The sequence below is a fragment of the Cyclopterus lumpus genome, chromosome 20 (assembly GCF_009769545.1).
Source record: "Cyclopterus lumpus isolate fCycLum1 chromosome 20, fCycLum1.pri, whole genome shotgun sequence".
NCBI classification, from domain to species: Eukaryota; Metazoa; Chordata; class Actinopteri; order Perciformes; family Cyclopteridae; genus Cyclopterus; species Cyclopterus lumpus.
In genome coordinates, this window is record NC_046985.1 from 20161953 (window position 1) to 20187478 (window position 25526).

Consider the following 25526-nt stretch of genomic DNA (forward strand, 5'->3'; position numbering starts at 1 on the left):
ACACATGAATCATACATGAGGTCTCTAATGTACAACCATGTATGTCTGCAGTTTGTGGGAGTAAAATACATTTGGGCACATTGGTGTGATCAAATGTATTTGGGTTGTTGTTTTTTTCTTTCTTTTGTACAGTCCAATAGAACAATCTCTAACAGTCTAATTGCTTTATGTATTGTAGTTTCTGTATATTTGTGGTAAGGATCCACCTTGAAAAAAGATTGGTTCATCAAGGGGTTATCCCAATAAAGTTGTTGAAATAACAAGAACACATAAAAAGACTTACATATCCATTGTTGGAATATGGATCCATCAGGTATGGGAACAAGGCAACTATGCCTTTAGCATACATCTCTCTCACATGCCGTGGCGGTGCCGTCCTGATAAGGGCAGAGTGAACAAGTATATTAACGGCAATACTTACAATACATTTCGTAGCAATGACAATTGAAGAATGACACTTTCAAATGAATGAAACGAGTAGTTGGGAAAACAAGTCTCATTTTGAGTTCATTCATTGGACACAAAGTAATACAACAGTGTGGCAGGCTGTAAAGTTAACAAACCCAGTCCAGTCTCTAAAGCACCACAAAACCAGTCAGTCAGTCAGACCTTTTGTTTGGTTGCACTTCCTGACAACACGGTCTCCACCAGGTTTTCTTGTGAAATTATAGTAAATGATAAGACATAAAATGAAATGATTTTGAACAGTTGACCGTATACACAGGGTTACTTATTATTATTTTTTAAAGGGGGCAATCCACCAAGGAAGTTTACAACAAACATTTTACACATCAACTAACCTGTTTGGCATCTTGATCCTCCTTCAGCCTTTTTCGTTGAGGGCTGTAATCCTCACCTAGGATGACTGTATCGTCAGAGCAGCAGGATACAAGTTCAACAAGAACTGTATCATCCATACCGCAACCTGAAAAGTCCAGCGAAGCATTGGCATCAAGCAGTGGACTGGCAGATGAAGATGTTCCCTGGAGATCTATGTGTATTTCAGGAGAAAGGAAAGAGAAATCTACAATTTGATGGGTTTTCATAACCTCAAAAGGGTAACTGAGTCTTAGTCAACATTCCATGAACTATGCAGAAAGAAATGGTAATCAAGATAGAACAAGTTTACCAAAGTCAAATCTGATGGTGAAGACACCAGCGTTGGGCTGCTGTGCTACTTCGGCATCCACCTCTGTTCCCGTCTCATCGTACACTCTGATGCCTTCAGTGACAGGTGGCATGGAGAACTTTATGAAAGCTTAGGGGGGAAAAAATATATATATGAGAAAACAAAATTACAAAGAGTATAAACCCAAAACACAGTGATATCTTTTGACTTTGCCACTAAATGTAGCTTGCCAGAAAATGAGCCACTCAAAAGTCACTGACACATCCACTTTCCTTTTTACAATGGAGTATGACTTACCTTACTTATTGTTACCTAACATCCATGAACCATAGCACAGTAACAATGGGAGACATTCCATGTAACTAAAAGGAAAACAATTAAAATAATGTTTGTTCGCTTGTATCGGGGAATTATACAATTTTACAAAATGCACAGGACAGTACGATTAGATAAGTGGCCAAATCACTGTCATATCTTTCTGAACATATCGGCTCAGGTGACTCAATTAGGAGATAATGCTCTGATGTGTCATCATTATTTGTGCATGATTGTGACAGTTTGCATGCCATATGCTTGCATATTTATATTGGGGCTTAGGCAGATCGCAGAAGCAGTAACACAACAGACACACTTACTGCTCTGTTAATTCTTCTGTAAATATGACCTGCTAGCTGGTGCTATTTGAAAGCCATACGGTAGCTCTCACAGTATTCTGCTTTCACCTCACCTGGTTGACGTCATGGTCTCTGCTGTGCGCTGACTCAGCTCTGTGCTCCGGGAGTTGCAGCTCGAGCACAGCAAGCAGGGGAGAGGGTGCAGCCTGATAATAAAATGCACCACAAGCTATAAGAAGCTCATGTCGGCGCTTCAGTTATCAATACTTCAGTTATCAATACTTAAGGCGAGTTTCGGAAACCTTACTAATTAAAAACAGGGTAACAACACATGCAGTAAAATGACCCATCTGTACTTTACTGAGACCTCATGGTCAAGTTACATTTAACACTGACAAGCTTTTGCCAAACACATATTAGAAAGGCCTGACAGTAATTAAACAACACTTACCTCATATTACTTTGAAAAGTGCTTATTCTGTTTAACTAGCCAAAAAAGAAGCGATTATATGCAGTAAATAATTCCTAAGAAACTAATTTGTTTACTCACTAGCTTGAAAGTTAATCCGAGCAGTGTCCATGCATACAAAGCTAACGTTCAATTCAATTCAATTCAGTTTATTTTGTATAGCCCAATATCACAAATTTGCATCAGAGGGCTTTACAATCTGTACACATACGACATCCCTGACCTTTGACCTCACATCGGATCAGGAAAAACTCCCCAAAAATAACCTTTGACAGGGAAAAAAGGGAAGAAACCTTCAGGAGAGCAACAGAGGAGGATCCCTCTCCCCGGATGGACAGATGCAATAGATGTCATGTGTACAGAATGAACACAGTTACAGAGTTACATAAACACATTACATGAATATGACAATGTATGAATGGAACACCAATCCATGAAACAGAAGGAGGTAGAGAGGAGGGGGGGCGGGGCATCAGCAGGGCCAACGCTGGAGGCCGGTTCACCAGCATCAGACACCTCCAGGTCCAATGGACCCTATGAGACGTGAAGTCACAAAGACTCCGGGGAGGAAGCAGAGTTAATAAGGTGTAATGGAGAGATGTAAATTCATCCATAAGGAGAGAGAGAAGATGAGATGGGTGCTCAGTGTATCCTAAAACATCCCCCAGCAGCCTATAAGCCTATAATAATAATAATACATTTATTTATATAGCACCTTTAAAAACAGAGTTGACAAAGTGCTCTACATATAAGCAAGGTAAAAACATAATACAAGCACTTCAATACAAGTAAACATTTCAGAAAATACATGAGGCAATGAACACAATAGAGGAATAGAAAATTACAAATACAAAATAAAGCAGAACAGACAAACTAAAATAGGGGAAACTGCATAAAAGAACGACATCACTTAAAAGCAGTTCTATAAAAATGGGTTTTAAGAAGTGATTTAAAAGAAGCTACTGATTCTGCTAGTCTTTTCCCCTCAGGTAGGTCGTTTGATTTTTGAGATTATTCTTAATTGAAAGAAGCAGGACTGGACAATTTTTTTGATCTGTGATTAAAAAATTAATTGAGAGTCAAACATTACACCCAACAGGTTTTAAATAAGCAGCCAGGGGACCAAGTTGACTCTTGATGAGACTGGTGTTATTGTTTGGGGAACTGAATAATATGACTTCTGAGTTATTGAGCTGAAGAAAATGTTGAACCATCCATCAGTTAACGTCAGAGAGACAATCTAAGACAGCAGCCAGGCTCTCTGGGTCACCAGGTCTCAGTGGAAGGTATATCTGTGTGTCGTCTGCATAGCAATGAAAAGATACGTTGTGTCGCTGGAGGATTTGGCCGAGTGGAAGCATGTAGATAGAAAATAAAAGTGGACCTAAAATTGAACCTTGTGGTACACCACAGGTAATGTGAGTCGTGGAAGACGAGTGATTACCTATAGTGACCGAGTACTATCTTTCTAAAAGGTAAGAATAAAACCAGCCAAGTGCAGTGTCCTTGATGCCAACCCAGGTTTTGAGGCGATCGATTAAAATGGTGTGATCTACAGTATCAAAAGCTGCACTAAGGTCTTAAAGAATTAAAACGGCGCTCTCCCCCCATCTGCTGCTAAAAGGAGGTCATTAGTTACCTTGAGGAGGGCAGTTTCTGTGCTATGAAGTGCTCTAAAACCTGACTGAAATTTCTCAAATATATTATTATGATTCATAAAAGCTAGGAGTTGTGTTGAAACCACTTTTTCTAAAACTTTTGATAAAAATGGAAGTTTTGAAATTGGCCTAAAATTGGAAACAACAGAAGGATCAAGCTTAGGTTTCTTTAAAAGAGGTTGTACGATTGCATGTTTAAAAATCGATGGGAAAGTACCACTTGCTAAGTGTCATGTCCAGGAAACTGTGATGTTAAATTAATCAGTTTCGTGTCTTGTGTCCATGTTGTCTCGTGATTTCCTGTTTTATTGTGAAAGTCAACTCTCCTCTTGTTTCAGGCAACTTGTTCCTTCCCCTGTGTGTTTCCCCTCTGGTCTGATTGGCTGCCTCCTGATTGTTTCCACCTGTGCCCTCACCCTGTGTATATATTGTCTGCGTCTCCCTTTGTCCTGTGACAGTTGGTCTCGTCTTTTGTGCCAGAGAACCAGCCATTTCCATGAAATTCACCAGGTTTGTTCATGTAGATTTTCTGTTTGTTCCAGTTAATTCATTACATTTTTTGTTGTTACTTTGCCTTGAGTCGTGCGTATGGGTTCTAGTCTTTGTTCGGTCATGACACTAAGGAGCTATTTATAATTAATAAAATACTGGGCTCTACAGTGCCAATAACCTCTTTGAGAAATTTAGTAGGAATAAAATCAAGGCTGCATGTGGCTGATTTCATGTGTGATATAAGTTGGGATAAAAAGGGCAATGATACAGGTTGAAAATGACTAAAATAGTTTTAAATGTCCCTACTGGCATGTACAACGCGGGTTGCGGGGGTAATTGGTTGTCTTATTTCATTTACCTTATTATTAAAATAATGTAAAAACTTCTCACATCTCTTGTCAAGCCTCAATAAAATGACAGGGGGAGGGGTTTATGACCTTGTCTATGACCTTGAATAAGACTCTGGGATTTGAATGATTGTTTAGAATTAAATTGGAGAAGAAAGAGGTTCTTGATTCTTTAACTGATAGTTATTCATCGCCTCTTTCCAAATATTATAAAATATGTGGAGGGCATTTTCTTTCCTTTCTCCTACAGTCTCTCTTAAGTTCTTTGGTGGATTCATTTAGCCAGGGCGGTGGTGTTCTGTTTAACTTGTTGACCTTGTAGGGGGCAACAGAGTCCAGGACAGTCTGACAGGTGTGATTAAAAAGAGAGACCAGCTCCTCAGTATCAGAATGTGGATTAAAATCAGTTAAAGAAGCAGCAGTAAAACACTCTTAACATTTACTAGCAGACATGAAATTAAAAACCCGGCAACGAGCAGGTGTACTGTGAGTTGTGAGATGTTGGGATAAAACCACACTGAATAAAATTGCTTTGTGATCAGACACACATATCTTTAATTTTAAGTGTTCGGGGCTGAGACCATTACACAGGACGAGGTCGAGGATGTGACCCTTTGAATGTGTCGGCTGTTGTATTGCCTGAGTGAGGTTAAAAGATTCCAAAGTGTCCATAAAATCTTTGACAAGAGTCTGAGACGGGCAACAGACATGTATGTTAAAATCAACTAAAATAAGAATTTTGTCATATTGTGACATAAAATAGGCTAAAAGTTCGGCAAACTCTTGCATAAAAACACTGTTAGACTTTGGTGGTCTGTAGATTATAACAATTATGACAGGGTCTTTAGAGTTAACCATAACACCAAGATGTTCAAAAGATGTATAGTTGCCATGTGAGGTGGGAGAGCATTTGAAACCTTTTCTATGAATAATAGCAAACCCCCCTCCCCTGCCTGACAGCCGGGGTTGATGAAGGTGGGTAAAATCAGGGGGGTTGCCTCTATAAGAGGACTACAATCTCCCTCAGATAACCAAGTTTTTGTGATGACAAAAAAGTCCAGTTTGTTATCAGTAATAAAATTGTGGCATAAAAAAGACTTATTATTTAGTGATCCGATATTTAAAAGACCAACATTTGCCAGATTCCTATTAATTGGAGGTAGTGAGGGATGTTGCAGGGGAACTCTAATCAAATTATTATGGTTAGCAGCAGCGGGATATGCCACTGAGCGTGCAGCAGTGTGCGATAGGGACTAATGGAGGTAGAAGGTGTACCAGTCCGGTTTTGGACCTATAGCAGCATATCTAGAAGCTCGACCAGGGCAAACCTGATTCAGCCCTAACTATAAGCACTATTAAAGAGGAAAGTCTTAAGTCTATTCTTAAATGAGGTGACTGTCTGCCTCCCGGACTGAAAGTGGAAGCTGGTTCTATAAAAGAGGAGCTTGATAACTGAAGGCTCTGGCTCCCATCCTACTTTTTAGGACTCTAGGAACCACAAGTAGCCCCGCATTTAGTGAGCGCAGCTCTCTAGTGGGGCAATATGGTACTACAAGCTCCTTAAGATATGATGGTGCATCACCAATCAAGGCTTTGTAGGTGAGGAGAAGAATTTTAAATGTGATTCTTGATTTTACAGGGAGCCAGTGCAGAGCAGCTAATACAGGAGTCATGTGATCTCTTTTGTTAGTTTTTAGCTGCAGCATTCTGGATCAACTGGAGGGATTTAAGAGACTTATTAGAGCAGCCTGATAATAAGGAGTTGCAGTAATCTAGTCTGGAAGTAACAAACACATGAACCAGCTTTTCTGCATCTTTTTGGGACAAGATGTGCCTGATTTTTGAAATGTTACGTAGATGATAACATGCAGTCCTTGAGATTTGCTTCACGTGGAGTTAAAGGACAAGTCTCGGTCAAAGATAACTAGAGATTCTTTACAGTGGTGTTGGATGCCAGGGAAATGCCATCTACGGAAACCACATCACCAGATAATTGATCTCTGAGGTGTTCAGGGCCCAGTAAAATAACTTCAGTTTTGTCTGAGTTTAACATCAGGAAGTTGCAGGTCATCCATGTTTTTATGTCTTTAAGACATTCTTGAATTTTAGTGAGCTGGTTGGTCTCATCTGGTTTGAACGATAGATATAATTGAGTATCATCTGCATAGCAATGAAAGTTTATGCAGTGTTTCCTGATAATGTTGCCCAAAGGAAGCATATATAAGGTAAATAAAATTGGTCCAAGCACAGAACCTTGTGGAACTCCGTGATTAACGTTGGTGGTCATTGAGGCTTCATCGTTTACAAATACAATTTGAGATCGATCTGATGAATAGGATTTAAACCAACTTAGTGCGGTACCTGAAATGCCAATCGACTGATCCAGTCTCTGTAATAGGATGTTATGATCAATGGTGTCGAACGCAGCACTAAGGTCTAACAAGACCAGTACAGCGATAGTGCTTATATCAGGTTTGCCCTGGTCGAGCCCCTTGATATGCTGCTATAGGCTTATAGGCTGCTGGGGGATGTTTTAGGATACACTGAGCACCTCTCTCCTCTTCTCTCTCTACTTATGGATGAATTTACATCTCTCCATTGCACCTTACTAACTCTGCTTCCTCCCCGGAGTCGTTGTGACTTCACATCTCATAGGGTCCATTGGACCTGGAGGTGTCTGATGCCTAGTGAGCCGGCCTCCCGTGTTGGCCCTGCTGATGCGCCCCGCCCCTCCTCCTCTCTACCTCCTGTTTCATAGATTGGAGTTCCATTCATACATTGTCATATTCATGTAATGTGTTTATGTAACTCTGTAACTCTGTTCATTCTGTACACATGACATCTATTGCATCAGTCCATCCGGGGAGAGGGATCTTCCTCTGTTGCTCTCCTGAAGGTTTCTTCACTTTTTTCCCTGTAAAAGGTTATTTTTGGGGGAGTTTTTCCTGATTCGATGTGAGGTCAAAGGTCAGGGATGTCGTATGTGTACAGATTTTAAAGCCCTCCGAGGCAAATTTGTGATATTGGGTTATACAAAATAAACTGAATTGAATTTAATTGAACGTCAACTAAAGCTGGGTGTTCATTCACAAATTTGTTGTACACAACCGTTATCGATGTTGTTTTTTACATTTCAATAAAACTAAATGCTGGTCAATAATATGAAATTACGTGTTTGTGATGGGATTCGATGCACCCCACTCAGAACGTAAATCATTTATCATGCGTGTGTTACTCACTAGACCAGGGCCCTGTTTCTCGTACCTGGTTAATGTAGTTAGCGGGATCAATTTCAGGACAAGATACATAAGTCAGGATTTTTGGTTCCACAAAGCAAGTTTGGCAAAATCACCATAGCAACACATCCACAAATTTGAACCTGCTCCAGCGCAGGCTCATTCAGTCTAGCTGGATAAGATGGCCACGCGCCCGGAAGAAAATGACAGCTCCTTTCCTCAATGATGAAGGAGCGATATTAGTCAATTCAATTCAGTTTATTTTGTATAGCCCAATATCACAGTTGGATTACCGTTTTATAGGGAAAGAGTTCTTCCAGATGGCCAAGATCTGTTATCACGTGATGATGACTTCCTTTACGAGCGCTATCCATTCTGCCCACAAGGAATCATTTATTTACAGAGCTTCTCGAGCCGTACATTGAACACCACACGCCGCAGCATTGGCTGTCTCACAGACTGTATGCAGAGCCTTGTGGTACAGTATGGTACATTGTGGTACATTGTTGTACAGTGTGGATCGGTGCTGCAGCCGCACCGATCCGCCTGTTGATCTCCCGCTCCACCTTACCCTCACTCGTGAACAAGACCCCGAGATACTTGAACTCCTTCGCTTGGGGTAGGCAGTTTGCCCCCACCTGGAGGGAACAATCCGCCGGTTTCCAGCAGAGCACCATGGCCTCAGATTTGGAGGTGCTAACTCTCATCCCTGCCGCTTCGTACTCGGCTGCAAAACGCCCCAGTGAATGTTGGAGGTCACGGTCCGAGGAGGCAAACAGGACCACATCATCCGCGAACAGCAGAGAGGCGATCCCGAGACTCCCGAACCGGATCCTCTCCGCCCCCTGGCTGCGCCTAGATATCCTGTCCGTGAAGGTCACGAACAGGACCGGTGATAAAGGGCAGCCCTGGTGGAGGCCACCACCCACCGGGAACGTGTCTGACTTACTACCGAGGAGACGAACACAGCTCCTACTGCAGGCGTACAGAGACCGGATGGCCCGTGCCAACGGGTCCGGCACCCCATACTCCCGCAGCACCCCCCACAAAAACTCCCGAGGGACCCGGTCGAAAGCCTTCTCCAGGTCTACAAAGCACATGTAAACTGGTTGGGCAAACTCCCAGGACCCCTCCAGTAATCTTGCGAGGGTAAAGAGCTGGTCCACTGTTCCACGACCGGGACGGAATCCGCACTGTTCGTCTTGAATCTGAGGTTCGACAAGCGGTCGGAGCCTCCTCTCCAGCACCCTGGCATAAGCTTTTCCCGGGAGGCTGAGCAGTGTGATACCACGATAGTTCGAGCACACTCTCCGGTCCCCCTTCTTGAAGATGGGAACCACCACCCCGGTCTGCCAGTCCATGGGCACTGTTCCCGACCCCCATGCGACACTGAAAAGGCGTGTCAACCAAGACAGCCCAACAATGTCCAGCGCTTTCAGCATCTCAGGGCGGATCTCATCCACCCCTGGCGCCTTGCCACCAAGGAGCTTTTTGACTACCTTAGCGACCTCTGCCAGGGATATGGGTGAATCCACCCCAAAGTCTTCCGGCGCTGCCCCCTCTCCGGGGGACATGTTGGCCGGGTTTAGGAGTTCCTCAAAGTGCTCTTTCCACCGCCCGACGATGTCCCCAGTCCGGGTCAGCAGTTTCCCCCCCCCCTGCTGAGAACAGCCTGGGGTAGACCCTGCTTTCCCTTCCTGAGCCGTCGGATGGTTTGCCAGAACTTCCTTGAGGCCAACCGAAAGTCATTCTCCATGGCCTCACTGAACTCCTCCCATGCCCGAGTTTTAGCCTCCGCGACCATCGCCGCTGCAGCCCTTCTGGCTCGCCGGTACCCGTCAGCTGCTTCAGGAGACCCCTGGGCCAGCCAGGCCCGGAAGGCCTCCTTCAGTTTGACGGCTTCCCTCACCCCCGGTGTCCACCACCGGGTTCTCGGGTTGCCGCCACGACAGGCACCGATGACCTTCCGACCACAGCCCCGAGCAGCCGCGTCCACAATAGAGGCTTTGAACAAGGTCCACTTGGAGTCCATGTCCCCAGCCTCCCTCGGCATTTGTGAGAAGTTCTTCCGGAGGTGGGAGTTGAAGACCTCCCGGAGAGGATCCTCTGCCAGACGTTCCCAGTTCACCCTCACTACACGTTTGGGCTTGCCAGGTCTTTCTAGCCGAGTCCCCCGCCATCTGATCCAACTCACCACCAGGTGGTGATCAGTTGACAGCTCTGCTCCTCTCTTCACCCGAGTGTCCAAGACATACGGCCGCAGATCAGATGATACGATTACAAAGTCGATCATTGATCTCCGGCCTAAGGTGTTCTGGTACCAGGTACACTTATGAGCCACCTTATGTTCGAACATGGTGTTCGTTATAGACAAACTGTGGCTAGCACAGAAGTCCAACAACAAAACACCATTCGGGTTCAGATCGGGCAAGCCGTTCTTCCCAATCACGGCCCGCCAGGTTTCTCTGTCATTGCCCACGTGAGCGTTGAAGTCTCCCAGGAGAACTATGGAGTCGGCAGGTGCGCCCTTTCCAGGACCTCTCCCACCGACTCCAAGAAGGCCGGATACTCCGAAATGCTGTTCGGTGCATAAGCACAAACAACAGTCAGAGCCTTACTCCCCGCAACCCGTAGGCGCAGGGAGGCGACCCTCTCGTTCCCCGGGGAAAACTCCAACACAGCGGCGCTCAGCCAGGGGCTCGTGAGTATCCCCACTCCCGCCCGGCGCCTCTCACCCTGGGCAACTCCAGAAAAGGACAAAGTCCAACCCTTCTCCAGGAGCTTGGTTCCAGAGCCCATGCTATGCGTGGAGGTGAGCCCAACTATATCTATCTGGTACCGCTCCACCTCCTGCACCTTCTCCGGCTCTTTCCCCGCTAGTGAGGTGACGTTCCACGTCCCTAGAGCTAGTCTATGCCGCCAGCGATCGGCCCGCCCAGGTCTCCCGCCTGGCCCGCTGCCCGGTCTACATAGCACCCAGACCCCGATAATTCTCCCTGCGGGTGGTGGATCCACAGGGTGACTGCTGCTCCATGATTTTTTTTCGGGCCAAGCCCGATCGGGCCCCATGGGCGAAAGCCCGGCCACCAGACGCTCGCCGACGAGCTCCCCTCCTGGGTCTGGCTCCGGGAGGGTGCCCCAGTTTCCCTTGTCTGGGCAAGGTAGCTTCAGTCCGTGGGCTGCTTATCATCAGGGTTTATTGAACCGCTCTTAGTCTGGGCTCTCCCCCGAGACCTGTTTGCCTTGGGAGACCCTACCAGGGGCTGATGCCCCGGACAACATAGCTCCCAGGATCACTGAGCCACTCAAACTCCTCCACCACGTTAAGGTGGCGATTCATAGGAGGAGTTATCGAGGAGTTATCGAGGAGTTATCGAGACGTAGTCAGTGAAATTCCCCGAGCTGTGTGAGCCTACGGGTGATGTTATGAACCCAGACACCAGGGCGTTAGATGTTCCGATGTTTATGGGATGTCAACAAGTATAAAGCAGAACTAGCGGTTATTTCGACCGTGTTGAATGGCGGAAATTATAACTGTTTTTACGGAGACGAGCCACGGAGATAAGCGTTAGACGCGAAAAGGGGGCGTATCTCAACGTTTGGTGTGAACGCAGCACAACTTGTCGGGCGACGAAACTCACGTGAGTAAAGCGTTGCGAATATTCGCATCGCGTTTGGTGTGAACGCACCATAATGCTATCTGGCTCTGCATCCGGGCCGCGAACCCTTCTCGAATCATTTCTGCCATGGCGACCACAAAAATAAGAGAACAGTTGACAGTGAGGGCCGCCACTTTCAGATATTCAAATTCACTTGTTTTAAAGTTTGACCACTTTGCATTACTTATAACTCATTTTTAAAATGTTCATGAGGCAAAGATATTTAACTCTTGGAAATTGAAGGTATTCTATACAGTTTGTTCAATGTTATCTGACTGAATGAAAGGCAGAATTATGTTTTTAGAGTTGTTCACGTCTGCCTGAGTGGCTTATATTTGGTTACATTGTCATTTGAAAAATAAAGGAAATTGTGACAATGAAAATTGTTTTATAACAGTGTGTATTTTCATGTAACTTTTGTGGTTAAAAAAATGTCAGAAGGAACTATTGGCCCCCGGGCATCTTCACTTTATCAAATTTGTCCCTCTTTGCAAAAAGTTTGGACACCCCTGGCTTTAGAAACTCAATGGATGTGTTCATTAGGTTCCCTGGCCATGTCCGAGTAAATGCAATAAAAGTTCTATATGGTCATCTCCACATACATGAATATACACATATATTATCTACTTGTTCTGAAAGAGTTGAGATAGTTATTTTAGATCTCATTGGATGATGCATGCCATTAAGTCGACTGCCAGCAGGCACATTTAAAGAAATATAATCGGATTGATTGGGGTGATGAGGCACTTAAAATGAGCCGATACATTTTCCCAACACTGATGCTGCATTCACACCAAAAGCGTTGCGAGTAGATTCATGAAAGTCAAAGCACAGACGCATGGATGCAAATAAAGCAGATTTTCCTCCAGTTATCTAGACGTAGTCGGGGAAAGTTACCAAGATGTGCGAGCCTACGGCTGATATGTATAAATATATATATATATGATATTAATGTTATGAACCTTATTTCTTCCATTGTGGATGGCGGGAGTTCTAAATGTTTCCATGGAGATAAGCCACGCCCCCTCTCCAGCGTGAGAGAATTGAATGAATAAACCACAAATAGTCGGGTGAGTAAACTCGTGAATATTCATGTGAACGCAGCATTACATATTTAACGTGTCTGATATGTTGCCATGCTTCTTGTCTAGCCCTCGCAGCGGTGACAGTGTTAGATTTTGCCACGATTATGGTACTGACGTCTGGTTCAACTATCCTGATTACTGACGTCTGGTTCAACTATCCTGAGTACTGACGTCTGGTTCAACTATCCTGAGTACTGACGTCTGGTTCAACTATCCTGATTACTGACGTCTGGTTCAACTATCCTGTGAACTGACGTCTGGTTCAACTATCCTGATTACTGAAGTGTGGTTCAACTATCCTGAGTACTCACGTCTGGTTCAACTATCCTGATTACTGACGTCTGGTTCAATTATCCTGTGAACTGACGTCTGGTTCAACTATCCTGAGTACTGACGTCTGGTTCAACTATCCTGATTACTGACGTCTGGTTCAACTATCCTGAGTACTGACGTCTGGTTCAACTATCCTGATTACTGAAGTCTGGTTCAACTATCCTGTGAACTGACGTCTGGTTCAACTATCCTGATTACTGAAGTCTGGTTCAACTATCCTGAGTACTGAAGTCTAGTTCAACTATCCTGTGAACTAACGTCTGTTTCAACTATCCTGTGAACTGAAGTCTGGTTCAACTATCCTGATTACTGAAGTCTAGTTCAACTATCCTGATTACTGAAGTCTAGTTCAACTATCCTGATTACTGAAGTCTAGTTCAACTATCCTGATTACTGAAGTCTGGTTCAACTATCCTGATTACTGACGTCTGGTTCAACTATCCTGATTACTGACGTCTAGTTCAACTATCCTGATTACTGACGTCTGGTTCAACTATCCTGATTACTGACGTCTGGTTCAACTATCCTGAGTACTCACGTCTGGTTCAACTATCCTGATTACTGACGTCTGGTTCAACTATCCTGATTACTGAAGTCTGGTTCAACTATCCTGAGTACTGAAGTCTAGTTCAACTATCCTGTGAACTGACGTCTGGTTCAACTATCCTGATTACTGAAGTCTAGTTCAACTATCCTGATTACTGAAGTCTGGTTCAACTATCCTGATTACTGAAGTCTAGTTCAACTATCCTGATTACGGGGCTTGTAGCGTCAGGGAAACTTATGAATCTCGGAGGATAAAGACCAAGGAGTCTTTCGTGGGACTCGGAGGATAAAGACCTAGGAGTCTTTCGTGGGAGTCTTCGGTGGTGGCTGAGGGCGGCTGAGTATAAACATTTCCCTGTAATAATGTGTTTTCTTTCCATACCTGTGTGCACGTAGATATTATAGACAGTGGACTCGGTCACACATGCATCAAAATCCCTACTCTCTTATTTATCCCACCCGCTCCACACAAACCTTGCGCCTCGTCACAGGGGGCCTCTGGAACTGCCAGTCAATCAACCGCAAGGCGGACTTCATCTCTGGCTTCGGTATCAAGCAATCGCTGGACTTCCTGGCTCTCACTGAGACTTGGATCACACCAGACAACACATCAACCCCTGCTGCTCTCTCCTCTGCCTTCTCCTTCAGCCACACACCCAGACCCACTGGTCGGGGTGTGTGATTCTCTCTGTCCTCTTACGACTCGAAAGGTCCGCAAGTCCTCTCCGGCTCAGTGGTTGTTCGAACCGGTGCGCGCCGAGAGAGCCACTATGCGAGCATCGGAAAGGAAATGGTGAAAATCCAAACACACCAGAGACCTGCTCACCTATCAATCTCTTCTCTCCTCCTTCTCTGCCTCTATCTCTGCAGCCAAAAGTCTGTTCTACCAATCCAGAATCGAATCCTCTTTGTCTAACCCCAAAAAGCTCTTTATTTTTTCCAACTTCCTTGACCCCCCCCCCCCCTTCCCTCCACCCTTCTAGCAAGCCACTTTGTTGACTACTTTACAAAAAAGATAGACGACATACGCTCCTCATTTACTAATCCATCTTCTATAACTACACCTCCAGTAACTTCATCTTCTTCCCTCTCGTTTTCCTCTTTTATCCCCCTGTCTCCTAATCAAGTTCTTACCTTGATAACCTCTGCCCGCCCAACCACCTGCCCCCTTGACCCCATCCCGTCTCACATTCTCCAGTCTATTGCTCCTGACCTTCTTCCCTTTCTCACCCATCTTATTAACACCTCCCTCTACTGGCTGTTTCCCTAACTCTCTGAAGGAGGCAAGAGTCAACCCTCTCCTGAAGAAACCCACTCTCGACCCGTCTGAAGTCAATAACTACAGACCTGTCTCTCTCCTCCCCTTCCTTTCCAAAGCTCTAGAGCGAGCTATCTTTAACCAAGTCTCCTCCTTTCTTCACAGTAACAACCTTCTAGACCCCCACCAGTCTGGATTCAAGGCCACTCAACAGAGACTGCCCTCATTGCTGTCTCTGAGCAGCTTCACACTGCTAGAGCAGCCTCTCTCTCATCTGTCCTTATCCTTCTAGACCTTTCCGCTGCCTTTGACACAGTGAACCACCAGATCCTCATGTCCTCCCTCCAGGACCTGGGTATCTCAGGCACCGCACTCTCACTCTTCTCATCCTACCTCACCGACCGCACTTACCGGGTAACCTGGAGACGATCTGTGTCTGAGCCTTGTCCTCTGACTACTGGGGTCCCTCAGGGCTCCGTCCTGGGTCCTCTTCTCTTCTCTGTACACCAACTCTCTCGGCTCTGTCATTCGCTCGCATGGCTTCACCTACAACAGCTATGCTGACAACACCCAATTGATCCTCTCGTTTCCCCAATCTGAAACACAGGTAGCAGCACGAATCTCTGCCTGTCTGACCGACATCTCTCAGTGGATGTCCGCACACCACCTGAAAATTAACCCGGACAAGACTGAACTTCTCCTCCTTCCAGGAAAAGGCTCTCCCACCCACGACCTGACTATTAACTTCAACAACTCAGTGCTGGCTCCGACTCCGACTGCCAGGAACCTCGGTGTGACACCTGTCAGTCAACTCTCCCTGACTGCCAACATTACCGCAATAACACGCTCCTGTAGGTACATGCTGTACAACATCAGGAGAATACGACCTCTTCTCACTCAGAAGCCGGCACAGGTTCTGGTCCAGGTTCTGGTCCAGGTTCTGGCCGTCTCACGGCTAGACTACTGTAACTCCCTCCTGGCAGGTCTACCAGCTAATGCCATTTGACCTCTGCAGCTCATCCAGAATGCAGCCGCTCGACTGGTCTTCAACCTCCCGAAATTTACCCACACTACTCCGCGACCTTCACCGGTTACCGGTGGCTGCAGCATCCGCTTCAAAACATTGGTACTTGCGTACCGTGCTGCGAACAGATCGGGTCCGGTCTACAGCCAGGACATGGTCAAACCGTACACTCCAGCTCGTTCACTTCGCTTGGCTTCTGCCAATCGAATCACCCCAATCGGCTTGTAGCTCCTTCACTACGAGCAAAACTGAAAGTTGTTTGCGGCCCTCTAGGTGATTCTTAACCAGGGGCCACACAATTCTCTCTATCAATCTCATCTCTATTAATCTCCTCTTTATCAATCCCCTCTCTGTCAATCTCCTCTCTCAAACCCGACATTGTTGATTGACACTCAGGCATCATATGTAGCAGAGTTAGGCGCCCAAACTTTCAAGCTGTCAAACGTGTCAAACCAATGAAACGCTTCGTGAAGCACCAGTGACGTTTGAAGCTTCGGACGTCATCAGTCACGTGACCGCTGTCATTCGATACAAGCTCCGACACACAATGAGTCGACACACGGCGGTTCAGTAGACTGACTCAAGCTTCGAAGCTCTGGTATCGTTTGCCCATCTCTATCCACCAACCTTTTGATCCTGACTGTTTAACTCTGCCTGCTGTTACCGGATGTTCGAAATAAAAGTCAAAGATCCCTGGAAACTTGTGTGTTGCATTTGGGTCCATATACAACCCGTTACAATAGTATTGGAGAGAGGTCAAAAGAAGGTAAAAAACCAACATGCCAAAGCACCGTCTTTGTATACATCAGCATAACAAAGCAATTAAGGTACATTTTATTTACATAAAAATTCTCAATTCTCTCTGTCTGTCTTTTCTGCGCCTCAGGAATGTAGATACTCGTAAAAACAAGAAAGGTAGGGTCATAAAATCTTGTATGCTCAGTCCTTACAGGGGTCTTGTATTTCATAAATCGGTCTGTGTTTTAAGATTGATACCTGATTGTTGTACTAATTACAATAAATCATCCTTGATCCACCTTGATTCATGCCACTCTACTGCTCCACACTCAAGTCCAGCAGATAGCGGCAATGCACATCTAAAGTTGGTTTGCCAACTGCCAATAAACTTTAGAGAAGAGGAAAAAGAACAGGAAGAGTTTGCTGCTGAAATAAAGTAACAATTTACTGCTATCCATGGAGGTTTTAACAAACAACGACCACCATTCCTTCAAGGCTGTTGGCACATTTTCATTGTATATGGTCAAAAATACCAGAAACATTTCCTCTCTAAAAGAGGATCACATTTGTCTTGGTCGTAAAAGAGGATTTTTTCATTTTTTATCTCTCACAGTATTTGCAGTTGGGGATTGAAACCCAAATATGACCAACACCCCTCTCTACAAGGTTTATTATTATTAGGGTCCTCGTGACGACTTTGTCGTTTTGGTGAGTTGTAAAATAGCCAACTCCTAGAGATTAAACCCGATTCATTCCAAAGTCGGGCAGTGTGATCTTGAGACCTTAGCAGTGAATAGTTATCAAAGGATTTAAAAAATATAAAACTATGTGCACAACGGCAAAGAACACCATTCACCATGAAAATAGAAGTTGTTTTAACTCGGCCATACATTATGTAATTTGCTCCATATTTCTCATATGTCATGACATACTGACCCTGAAGACATCCATATGATAATTTTGAATTCTAGTCATAGCGCCACCTAGTGGCAACATCAAGTTACATGTTTTCTACTTGTATACCCTTCTCCTCACAGATTAATCAGATCCCTCTCAGAATGTGTCAGAATAGACTTAAGTCCTTGATAATGCTTCACTGTGAAGATTGTATGGACTCGTTGAAGGGCGGCGAGTTGGAGCATCGGCGAAGTTTGATCCTTCGCCGTGACCGAATAAACCAACATGCTCGAAACGTAACTAAACTTAGCACACACATTTAAAGTCAAAGATGTAGTTACCTGATATGATTTTAATGCTTCAGAATGGCAATATGGCTCGATAGCGCCCCCTACAAATATTAATTTAAGCAGCCCCAGTGCTACGTTTCACCTACATTTATAAAACTTGGTAGGAATATGTAAAACATGTAAACTGAAAAGAAAGTCTCTTGGGACCATGCTCTAAATGCTCCCGGAAGTCAGCCATTTTGAGTTTTGTGTGATTTTTCCATTAATTCTTGTGTATTTCATGCCACTATACGTTACTGAACTCCTGATGAAGGGAATTTATCAGATCCATTTCAAATGTATTATGTTGATGCATGTTGTCTCGTGCCATACAGCAAGTGGTGGATTGTCTGCAATGTATAATTGCACCGCTACATGCAGGAAAAAACGGTTAACTCATAGAAGCTAACTCCGACGGTCGCAGACATTCTCGACCGCGTGAGCCGGCGTCCAGTCAGTACCCCCGACAAGCAAGGAGGAACGAGGACCCGCACATTGCTGCTTGCAGCTTTATTTTTGATTGTCATTGTACAACAGGGTTGAACAACATAAGGCAGATTGTAGATGCAGGTGAACAGGTTGTATTATGTATTAATATTATTCTGCTCTTCGCAGGCACCTCTTCTCACCAATATCACTGATCAGTAGATGGTACCAATGATGTTCTGGGAGGTTTTAATCACCTGCTGTAGAGCCCTCCTGTCCTGGACTGTTCAATTAAAGGCAACAGCAATAAGAAAAGTCTTCAATCTGGATTTAAAGGAACTCCAGATATGTGGAGCAGAAGACCTGAATGCTGCTTCTCCATGTTTAGTTCTGACTCTTGAAACAGCAAGTAGACCAGTCCCAGACGACCTGAGGGGTCGGGATGGTTCATAAGGTAGCAGCAGATCACAAATGTATTTAGACCCTAAATAATGCATTATAAACCAGCAGCAGGATTTTAAAGTAAATTCTGTGTTGGACAGGAAGCCAGTGCAAAGACCTCAGAACTGAAGTGATGTGATCTTCTTTCTTGGTCTTAGTGAGGACTCGAGCTGCAGCTTTCTGATTTACCTTTTACAGAGACCTGTAAACACACCATTACAGTAGTCAAGTCTACTGAAGATAAACGCATGGACAAGTTTCTCCAAATCCTGTTGACATAAATCCTCTAATTCTTGATATATTCTTCAGATGATAGTAGGCTGATTTTGTAATTGTCTTGATATGGCTGTTCAGATTAAGGTCTGAATCCATAACTACAACTAGATCTATGCCTTTGTTTGTGGTTTTTAAGTGTTGACTTTCAATGTTCGTCCTTGGGACCAAAAACACTTCTGTTTCATCTTTATTTAATTAAAGACAATTCTGGCACATCTAGTTGTTGATTTCTTCAATGCATTTAGCCAGCCCTTGTATGGGATTATAGTCCCCTGGTGATTTGTGTGTTGTCTGCATAAATATTTTAACACACGTTGGTGTTTTTCATAATCTGAGCCATGTAGATATTGAACAGAAGAGGCCCCAGTATTGAACCTTGGGGAACACCACGTCATCTCATTCAGCTCTGTGTAATTAGCTAAAGACACAAAGTATTGTCGGTCCTTCAAGTAGGATTCAAAAGAGTTAAGTCCTGCGCCAGAGAGTCCTACCCAGGTAGTATGTGATGATCGACCTTGTCGAATGCAGCACTCAGATCTAGTAATATTAAGACTGAAGTTCTGCCACTGTCTGTGTTTAAGTGGATGTCGTTGAAAACCTTAACAAGAGCGGTTTCAGTACTGTGGTGCTGACGAAAGCCGGACTGGAAGACATCAAAACAGTTATTTTTCGGCCAAGAAGTTGTTTAGCTGTTGTAAAACCACTTTATTTGACTTGATTTTGGGCTTTGCACCGAGAGAGTTCCAGGGAGGACTACCATTCAGCTTCACACAGTCTATTTACCTCCACGTTCACTTCTTTGTTTCCAAGACTGCAATCTTCTGCAGGAGTTTGTGGTAGTCGTCCGTGGAGAGTGGTGGCATCGTGCTGGCATTGTGCTGCTCCTTAGCATATTTATGGTATGGCCTTATCATAAGACATGACAACTGTGGCTCAGTGACTGTGCCTCAGTGGTAGAGCAGGGTCGTCCTTCAATCAGAGGATCGGCGGTTCGATCCCCGGCTCCACTAGTCCATGTAGATGTGTCCTTGGACGGGACACCTAATCGCAAATTCCTCCCGTAGCTCTATAAGGTGTATGAATGTTAGTTTTAATTCTGATGGGCAGGTGGCACCTTGCATGGTAGTCCTTCCCATCAGTGGGTGAATGATGGCATGTAGTGTTAAACTGCTTTGAGTGGACTAAAAGAGTACAGGTCCATTTACCTAAGTCATTTTACTTTATTGACTTATAAGATTAATGGACATGACCCTAGGCATTTTACTTTATTGGCTCATCATAAGATAAATGGACATGACCTTCGTCTTTTTACTTTATTGACTTATAAGATATATGGACATGACCTTAGTTATTTTACTTTATTGACTTATCATAAGGTCTATGGACATGACCGTAGTAATTTTACTTTATTAATTTTTTAAAAGATAAACCTACATAACCTTAGTCATTTTAAATTGATTGACTCATAAGATAAATGAACATCAACCATTTTGCTGTACTATATATTATTACTGTGTGACTGTGTGACTGTGACTCAGAGGTAGAGCATGGTCGTCCTTCAATCAGAAGTTCGGCGGTTGGAACCCTGGCCCCTGGCATGTCGATGTGTCCTTCCATTATAAGCCTGCTTTGCAATTTATTTTTGTATAGCCCAAAATTACAAATAAAAAATGTGCCTCAGAGAGCTTTACAATCTGTACACATATGACATCTTCTGTCCCAGAACCTCACATAATTTCAGGTAAACAACCCCCAAAAAACTTAAACGGTGAGAAAAAGTGAAGAAACCTTCAGGAGAGCAACAGAGGAGGATCCCTCTATCAGGGTGGACAGAAGCAAATACAGACCCCAAGAGTCTTAACCCCATATTGCTTTTGCAGGCTGTTCCTGTGGTGTATGAATAGGTATGAATGATTAGATAGAGTCCTGATGGGCAAGTGGCCTTGCATGTGCTTCTTTAGTGTATTCATGGGTGTGAATGGGTGATGATGATATGCCATGTTCATGTAGAGTGTTTTGAGTGGTTGGAAGACTAGAAAAGTACAGTCCATTTACCATGTGTATTACACGTTCAGTTTACATGGATGTTTGTTTACATAAACACCAACATGAATCCAGAATAAACAGCAGGGTTCTCTCTACCATTATAAGACTGCATAGGACTTTTTTTTACATAGCCCAATGGTCTTTTATTCACTTTTTTGGCAGTGTAGTTTAATTTATTTTATATATTTAGTATTATTAATTATTTTACATTTCAATTCCAATGTCTAAATATTCTTAAGAATTAAACATTGATTGCTCTTTGAAGGGGTGCAATATTATGTTATTATATTATCATTATATTAGTTGCATGAAATGGTCTTAAAAATGACAAAAATAATGTTTATTGCAATTTGTTCTCATCCACCAAAATCTAATATTGTGACAGGCCTAATGCTCAGGACCCTCAACAGTGATCACTATTTGTTTCAGTTTGGAATCTTAAAACAAACATTACGGCAGTGGTCTTTTAAAACAGGCTTAGAGACTAACATTAATGTGTTCACCATCGCTTAGCAAATGACAAACTGAACTGAGGGCTGACTACAATGGAGAGTGTCTCCGAGTGTCTCCTAGTCACTGACCAGTGGGTCAGTCCTGAATAAGTCCCGCACTTATGGATGAATTTCTCATGTGTTCCTCTGCTTCAGGCCTCTGGTATTCCTCGTGCATAGGTAGCTGCTTAACAGCATCGTTATCCAATCACAGCGCATGTTAATGGTCACGCGGGCCGTGTGACCAATCACACGTCCAGGCTTCTAGAAGGCTCCCTTTAGTAATTGAATTTATAGTATTTTAGTTATTTCATCTATGGATGAAGGAGGAGTACTAGAACCGGACTTGGTGGCAGATTTACTTCCAACACCATTCTCAAGGAGGACGTTTGAGGAAAAGCAGGAAATCGTAGCATATGGCCGCCCTACCCCACAGCTAACAGCCTTGACCCAGCAAGAAAAAACATGTATGCGTCACTTTCAGTTCGCCAACTACGAACGATATTCCTGGATGAGCATCGGAGAAGAGTTGCCAACTGTATTGCTGGGAATGCCTTTTATTTGGACTGAGCATCTTGGTGTTTACTGGTGTTTATTTTCAGTGACAGTTTTAGTCCCCCCGTTTTGTTGATTTTTTCGTCATGTTATGAGGTGTTTACACAAAACAAATAATAACCTGTAGCTGTGGCGTCATAATGAGGTGATTAGGATGTTCAGCTCTAGTCGAGACGGCACAGAAGGCCTGGGTCCGAAATGCACGGCCGCCACTGCTTTCTACCATACATCATATGTATCCTATTTTGGTATAGATTATTAATAATACTGTTAATACGAATTAGAAAATAACTCATGTGATGTCAATCAACCTCCTTAGTGTGGGTGAATAAATCACCATGTAGACAAAACTTGCACGATCCCTTGGAGGCTTCTGTTTCACAATCAGAGAACCTGCACTGGCTCTTTGTCCGTAACGGATCCAGTTCCAAGTTCTCCTCACTTTGAGCCCTCCATAACCAGGCCCCCTCCTAGCACACCGACCTGCTCCACCACCATATTCAATTCAATTCAATTCAGTTTATTTTGTATAGCCCAATATCACAAATGACAAATTATCCTCAGAGGGCTTTACAATCTGTACACATCCGACATCCCTGACCTTTGACCTCACATCGGATCAGGAAAAACTCCCCAAAAATAACCTTTGACAGGGAAAAAAGGGAAGAAACCTTCAGGAGAGCAACAGAGGAGGATCCCTCTCCCCAGATGGACAGAAGAATAGATGTCATGTGACCAGATGAACAGAGTTACAGAATTACATAAACACATTACATGAATATGACAATGTATGAATGGAACTCCAATCCATGAAACAGAAGGAGGTAGCGGGCGACTGTGGGTCAGTGGTTAGCAGGTCCGTCTTTCAATCAGGGGGTTGGTGGTCCAATGGACCCTACGAGACGTGAAGTCACAAAGACTCCGGGGAGGAAGCAGAGCACATCCCTGTTCCTCTGACATCTCCTGTCTCCACCACTCAAGATCAAACAGCAGACCTGTGGCCAGCAGGGCCTTCACAATTCACAAATCAAAAATGACCTTTTTTAATGTGTGATTATTGTTGTTTGTTGTATATCTGCAAATGGTTGTTTTTATTAGATCATTTGAACTGGTGTCTTAAAAAGAGTACCATAAAAAGCGTTGTACATTAAAGGTATTATCATTATTATTATTATATTAACAAGATGAATAAATCAGAGCACTCGCATAAGAACACTGAATATACTTTTTTAATGAGGAGCGTAGAAGAAGCTGTTTCATCTACAGTCTCTCTTGCTGTCTGTGGATTGCTACAATACTATGATCTATTATTGACGGTGACAGTAGGGATACAGGGCTGCACGGTGGTGCTAGTACTGTCACCTCACAGCAAGAGGGTTCTATTCCCAATCCCGGGCAGCATGGGTTCCCTGCAAGTTCTCCGGCTTCCTCCCAAAGACATGCAGCTCAGGTTAATTGGAGGGAGACTCAACTGGAGACCTGTCCAGGTGAACCCTGCCGTCACCCAATGTCAGCTGGGATCGGCGCCAGAGCCCCTAAATAGGATAAGCGGTTTGGATAAGGGAATGGAATGGAAACTAAATTTCACACACAGTAAACTTGGGCAGAGAGTGGGTTATGATAGACAGAAACTTGATGTTGTCGGTGTCATAATCATGAGGTCATCTGGAAGCTCCCAGGGATGAATACTACCAGTAAAAAAGATCCTAATCTAATGGAGATTATGCAGGTTGGGAAACATTTACTGAGCCCATTTCAGCTCCTCAGAGGACCTTTCCATTTTGGCTTCCCTTGTTCTGACACCTTCGGAACAAAACCGTCAGTATGTTCACCTCGTCCACTCCGGCTGAACACTCAGCCACATACTCAGTCAATCCCGTTTTTTGACTGCAGTTCAACTCTCAGTCTTTGTAGTTATACGTGTATACGTGAATGAGTGAAAAATAGAACTGAGAGGGTCCAGCAGACAGAGACAGGGTGCACCACTCTCTGAAATGTTGGATGTTCTGAATATCTTAGCTCCTGATGGCCATTAGCAGGACTTCAGACGGTTCGTGCTTTTGAGGTGTCTACTCAATGTGTATGATTAGTGCATGATTGTGTGTGTGTGTGTGTGTGTGTGTGTGTATCTTCCTCCAGGTGCGTGCCAGTGCCATAGCCCAGGATGCAGACCAGAACTATGACTATGCCAGTAACAGTGCTGTGCTGCATCTGGAGCCAGGAGACGAGGTCTACATTAAACTAGACGGAGGCAAAGCCCATGGAGGCAACAACAACAAGTACAGCACCTTCTCTGGATTCATCATCTACGCCGACTAGACAACAACACCATCTTACCCTGAGCTGTTACAGGCTCCCTGGCCCGATCCTTCTACAAATCTTCCCTCTACGAATAAAATGCTCAGACTTTCTCTTTTCAACATGGGTGGACAAACCAATATTAATCAGCCTTCATAACCTGCACAATATATATTTGTTCTACATTCTGCCAATGTCTCTCAAAGTGACAGTAATATCAATGTAATGGTTGAATTGTGAAAGTGATGAATGAAAACCCTATCCTCTCTTTATACCATGACATCACACTTAAACTTGCAACTGATGTCTTTGTGTTATTGTAGTTCCATCACAAAGTGATGGCGGTAGAGCTGCGAGCGAGGAGTTTGTTTGTGCGTGCATGTGTTGGGGTGTGGGCAGACATTCCCTGAACATCAGTAACCTGTAGCGTACATGTAACCGCCTGCTGGTATTTGAGTCCAAGATGGATGTTTATAGAAACAACTTCCAATGAGACGCAACGGGTCATTTGGGGGGTCTTCACTCTTGAATCTGATTGTGCCACAAGAAAGTGGAAAATAGGAAATCAGATAGAAAAGCAGCCACGCGTAAATCTAAAAACTGACTGTGGGATGATTTTGTGCAATACCTAGTATAATACACTATATTCATGGTAATAATTCATAAGAAGCCCTCAATCAGTGTGTGTGGTTTCTTTCTTTCTTCATTGATATCATACTCTGATGAAGATAGCAAGGAGAAGCTGGTTACACTTGAAGGGCATTATAATTCACTGGCACCAGATTATAATTACTATCATAAACAAAATTACCTCTTTTATAGAATAGAATCATTAGCAAAATTATTTTTACTTACATGTTAATCAAATTATATTTTCTGATTTTTATAAAATCTCATCATAGGTTTGCAGCCCAACTTGTCAAATGCTATTCAAATGCTTTCAGAAATGTTTCTGCACACAAGTAATTTCCTTCGGCCTAATTTACAGAATAGCGAAGAAAACTTTACAGAGGGAGAATGTTTGGCACAAAAAAACTCAAAACATGATTTTAACGGAGGTCCCTAATGCCTGCGAGGAGGCAAGAGAGAAGTGGGCCGGCCTTGTTGAAACTCAGACTACTGCTGTTGCGAGAACTGGATGAAAAGTAAGGGTCTGTAGTGAAACTTGGAGCCATTTCT

At 43.9% G+C, this 25526-nt stretch overlaps 1 protein-coding gene across 1 annotated transcript in view; it reads left to right on the top strand.

Annotated features, from left to right (window-relative positions):
• Window positions 1-24368, top strand: part of c1ql3a (complement component 1, q subcomponent-like 3a) — a 35968-nt gene extending 11600 nt beyond the window's left edge. Inside the window, exon 2 of the mRNA XM_034560202.1 lies at window positions 24189-24368. Coding sequence (XP_034416093.1) covers window positions 24189-24368 — 180 coding nt within the window. The remainder of the gene's footprint in view (window positions 1-24188) is intronic.
• The last annotated feature ends 1158 nt before the right edge of the window (window positions 24369-25526 follow it).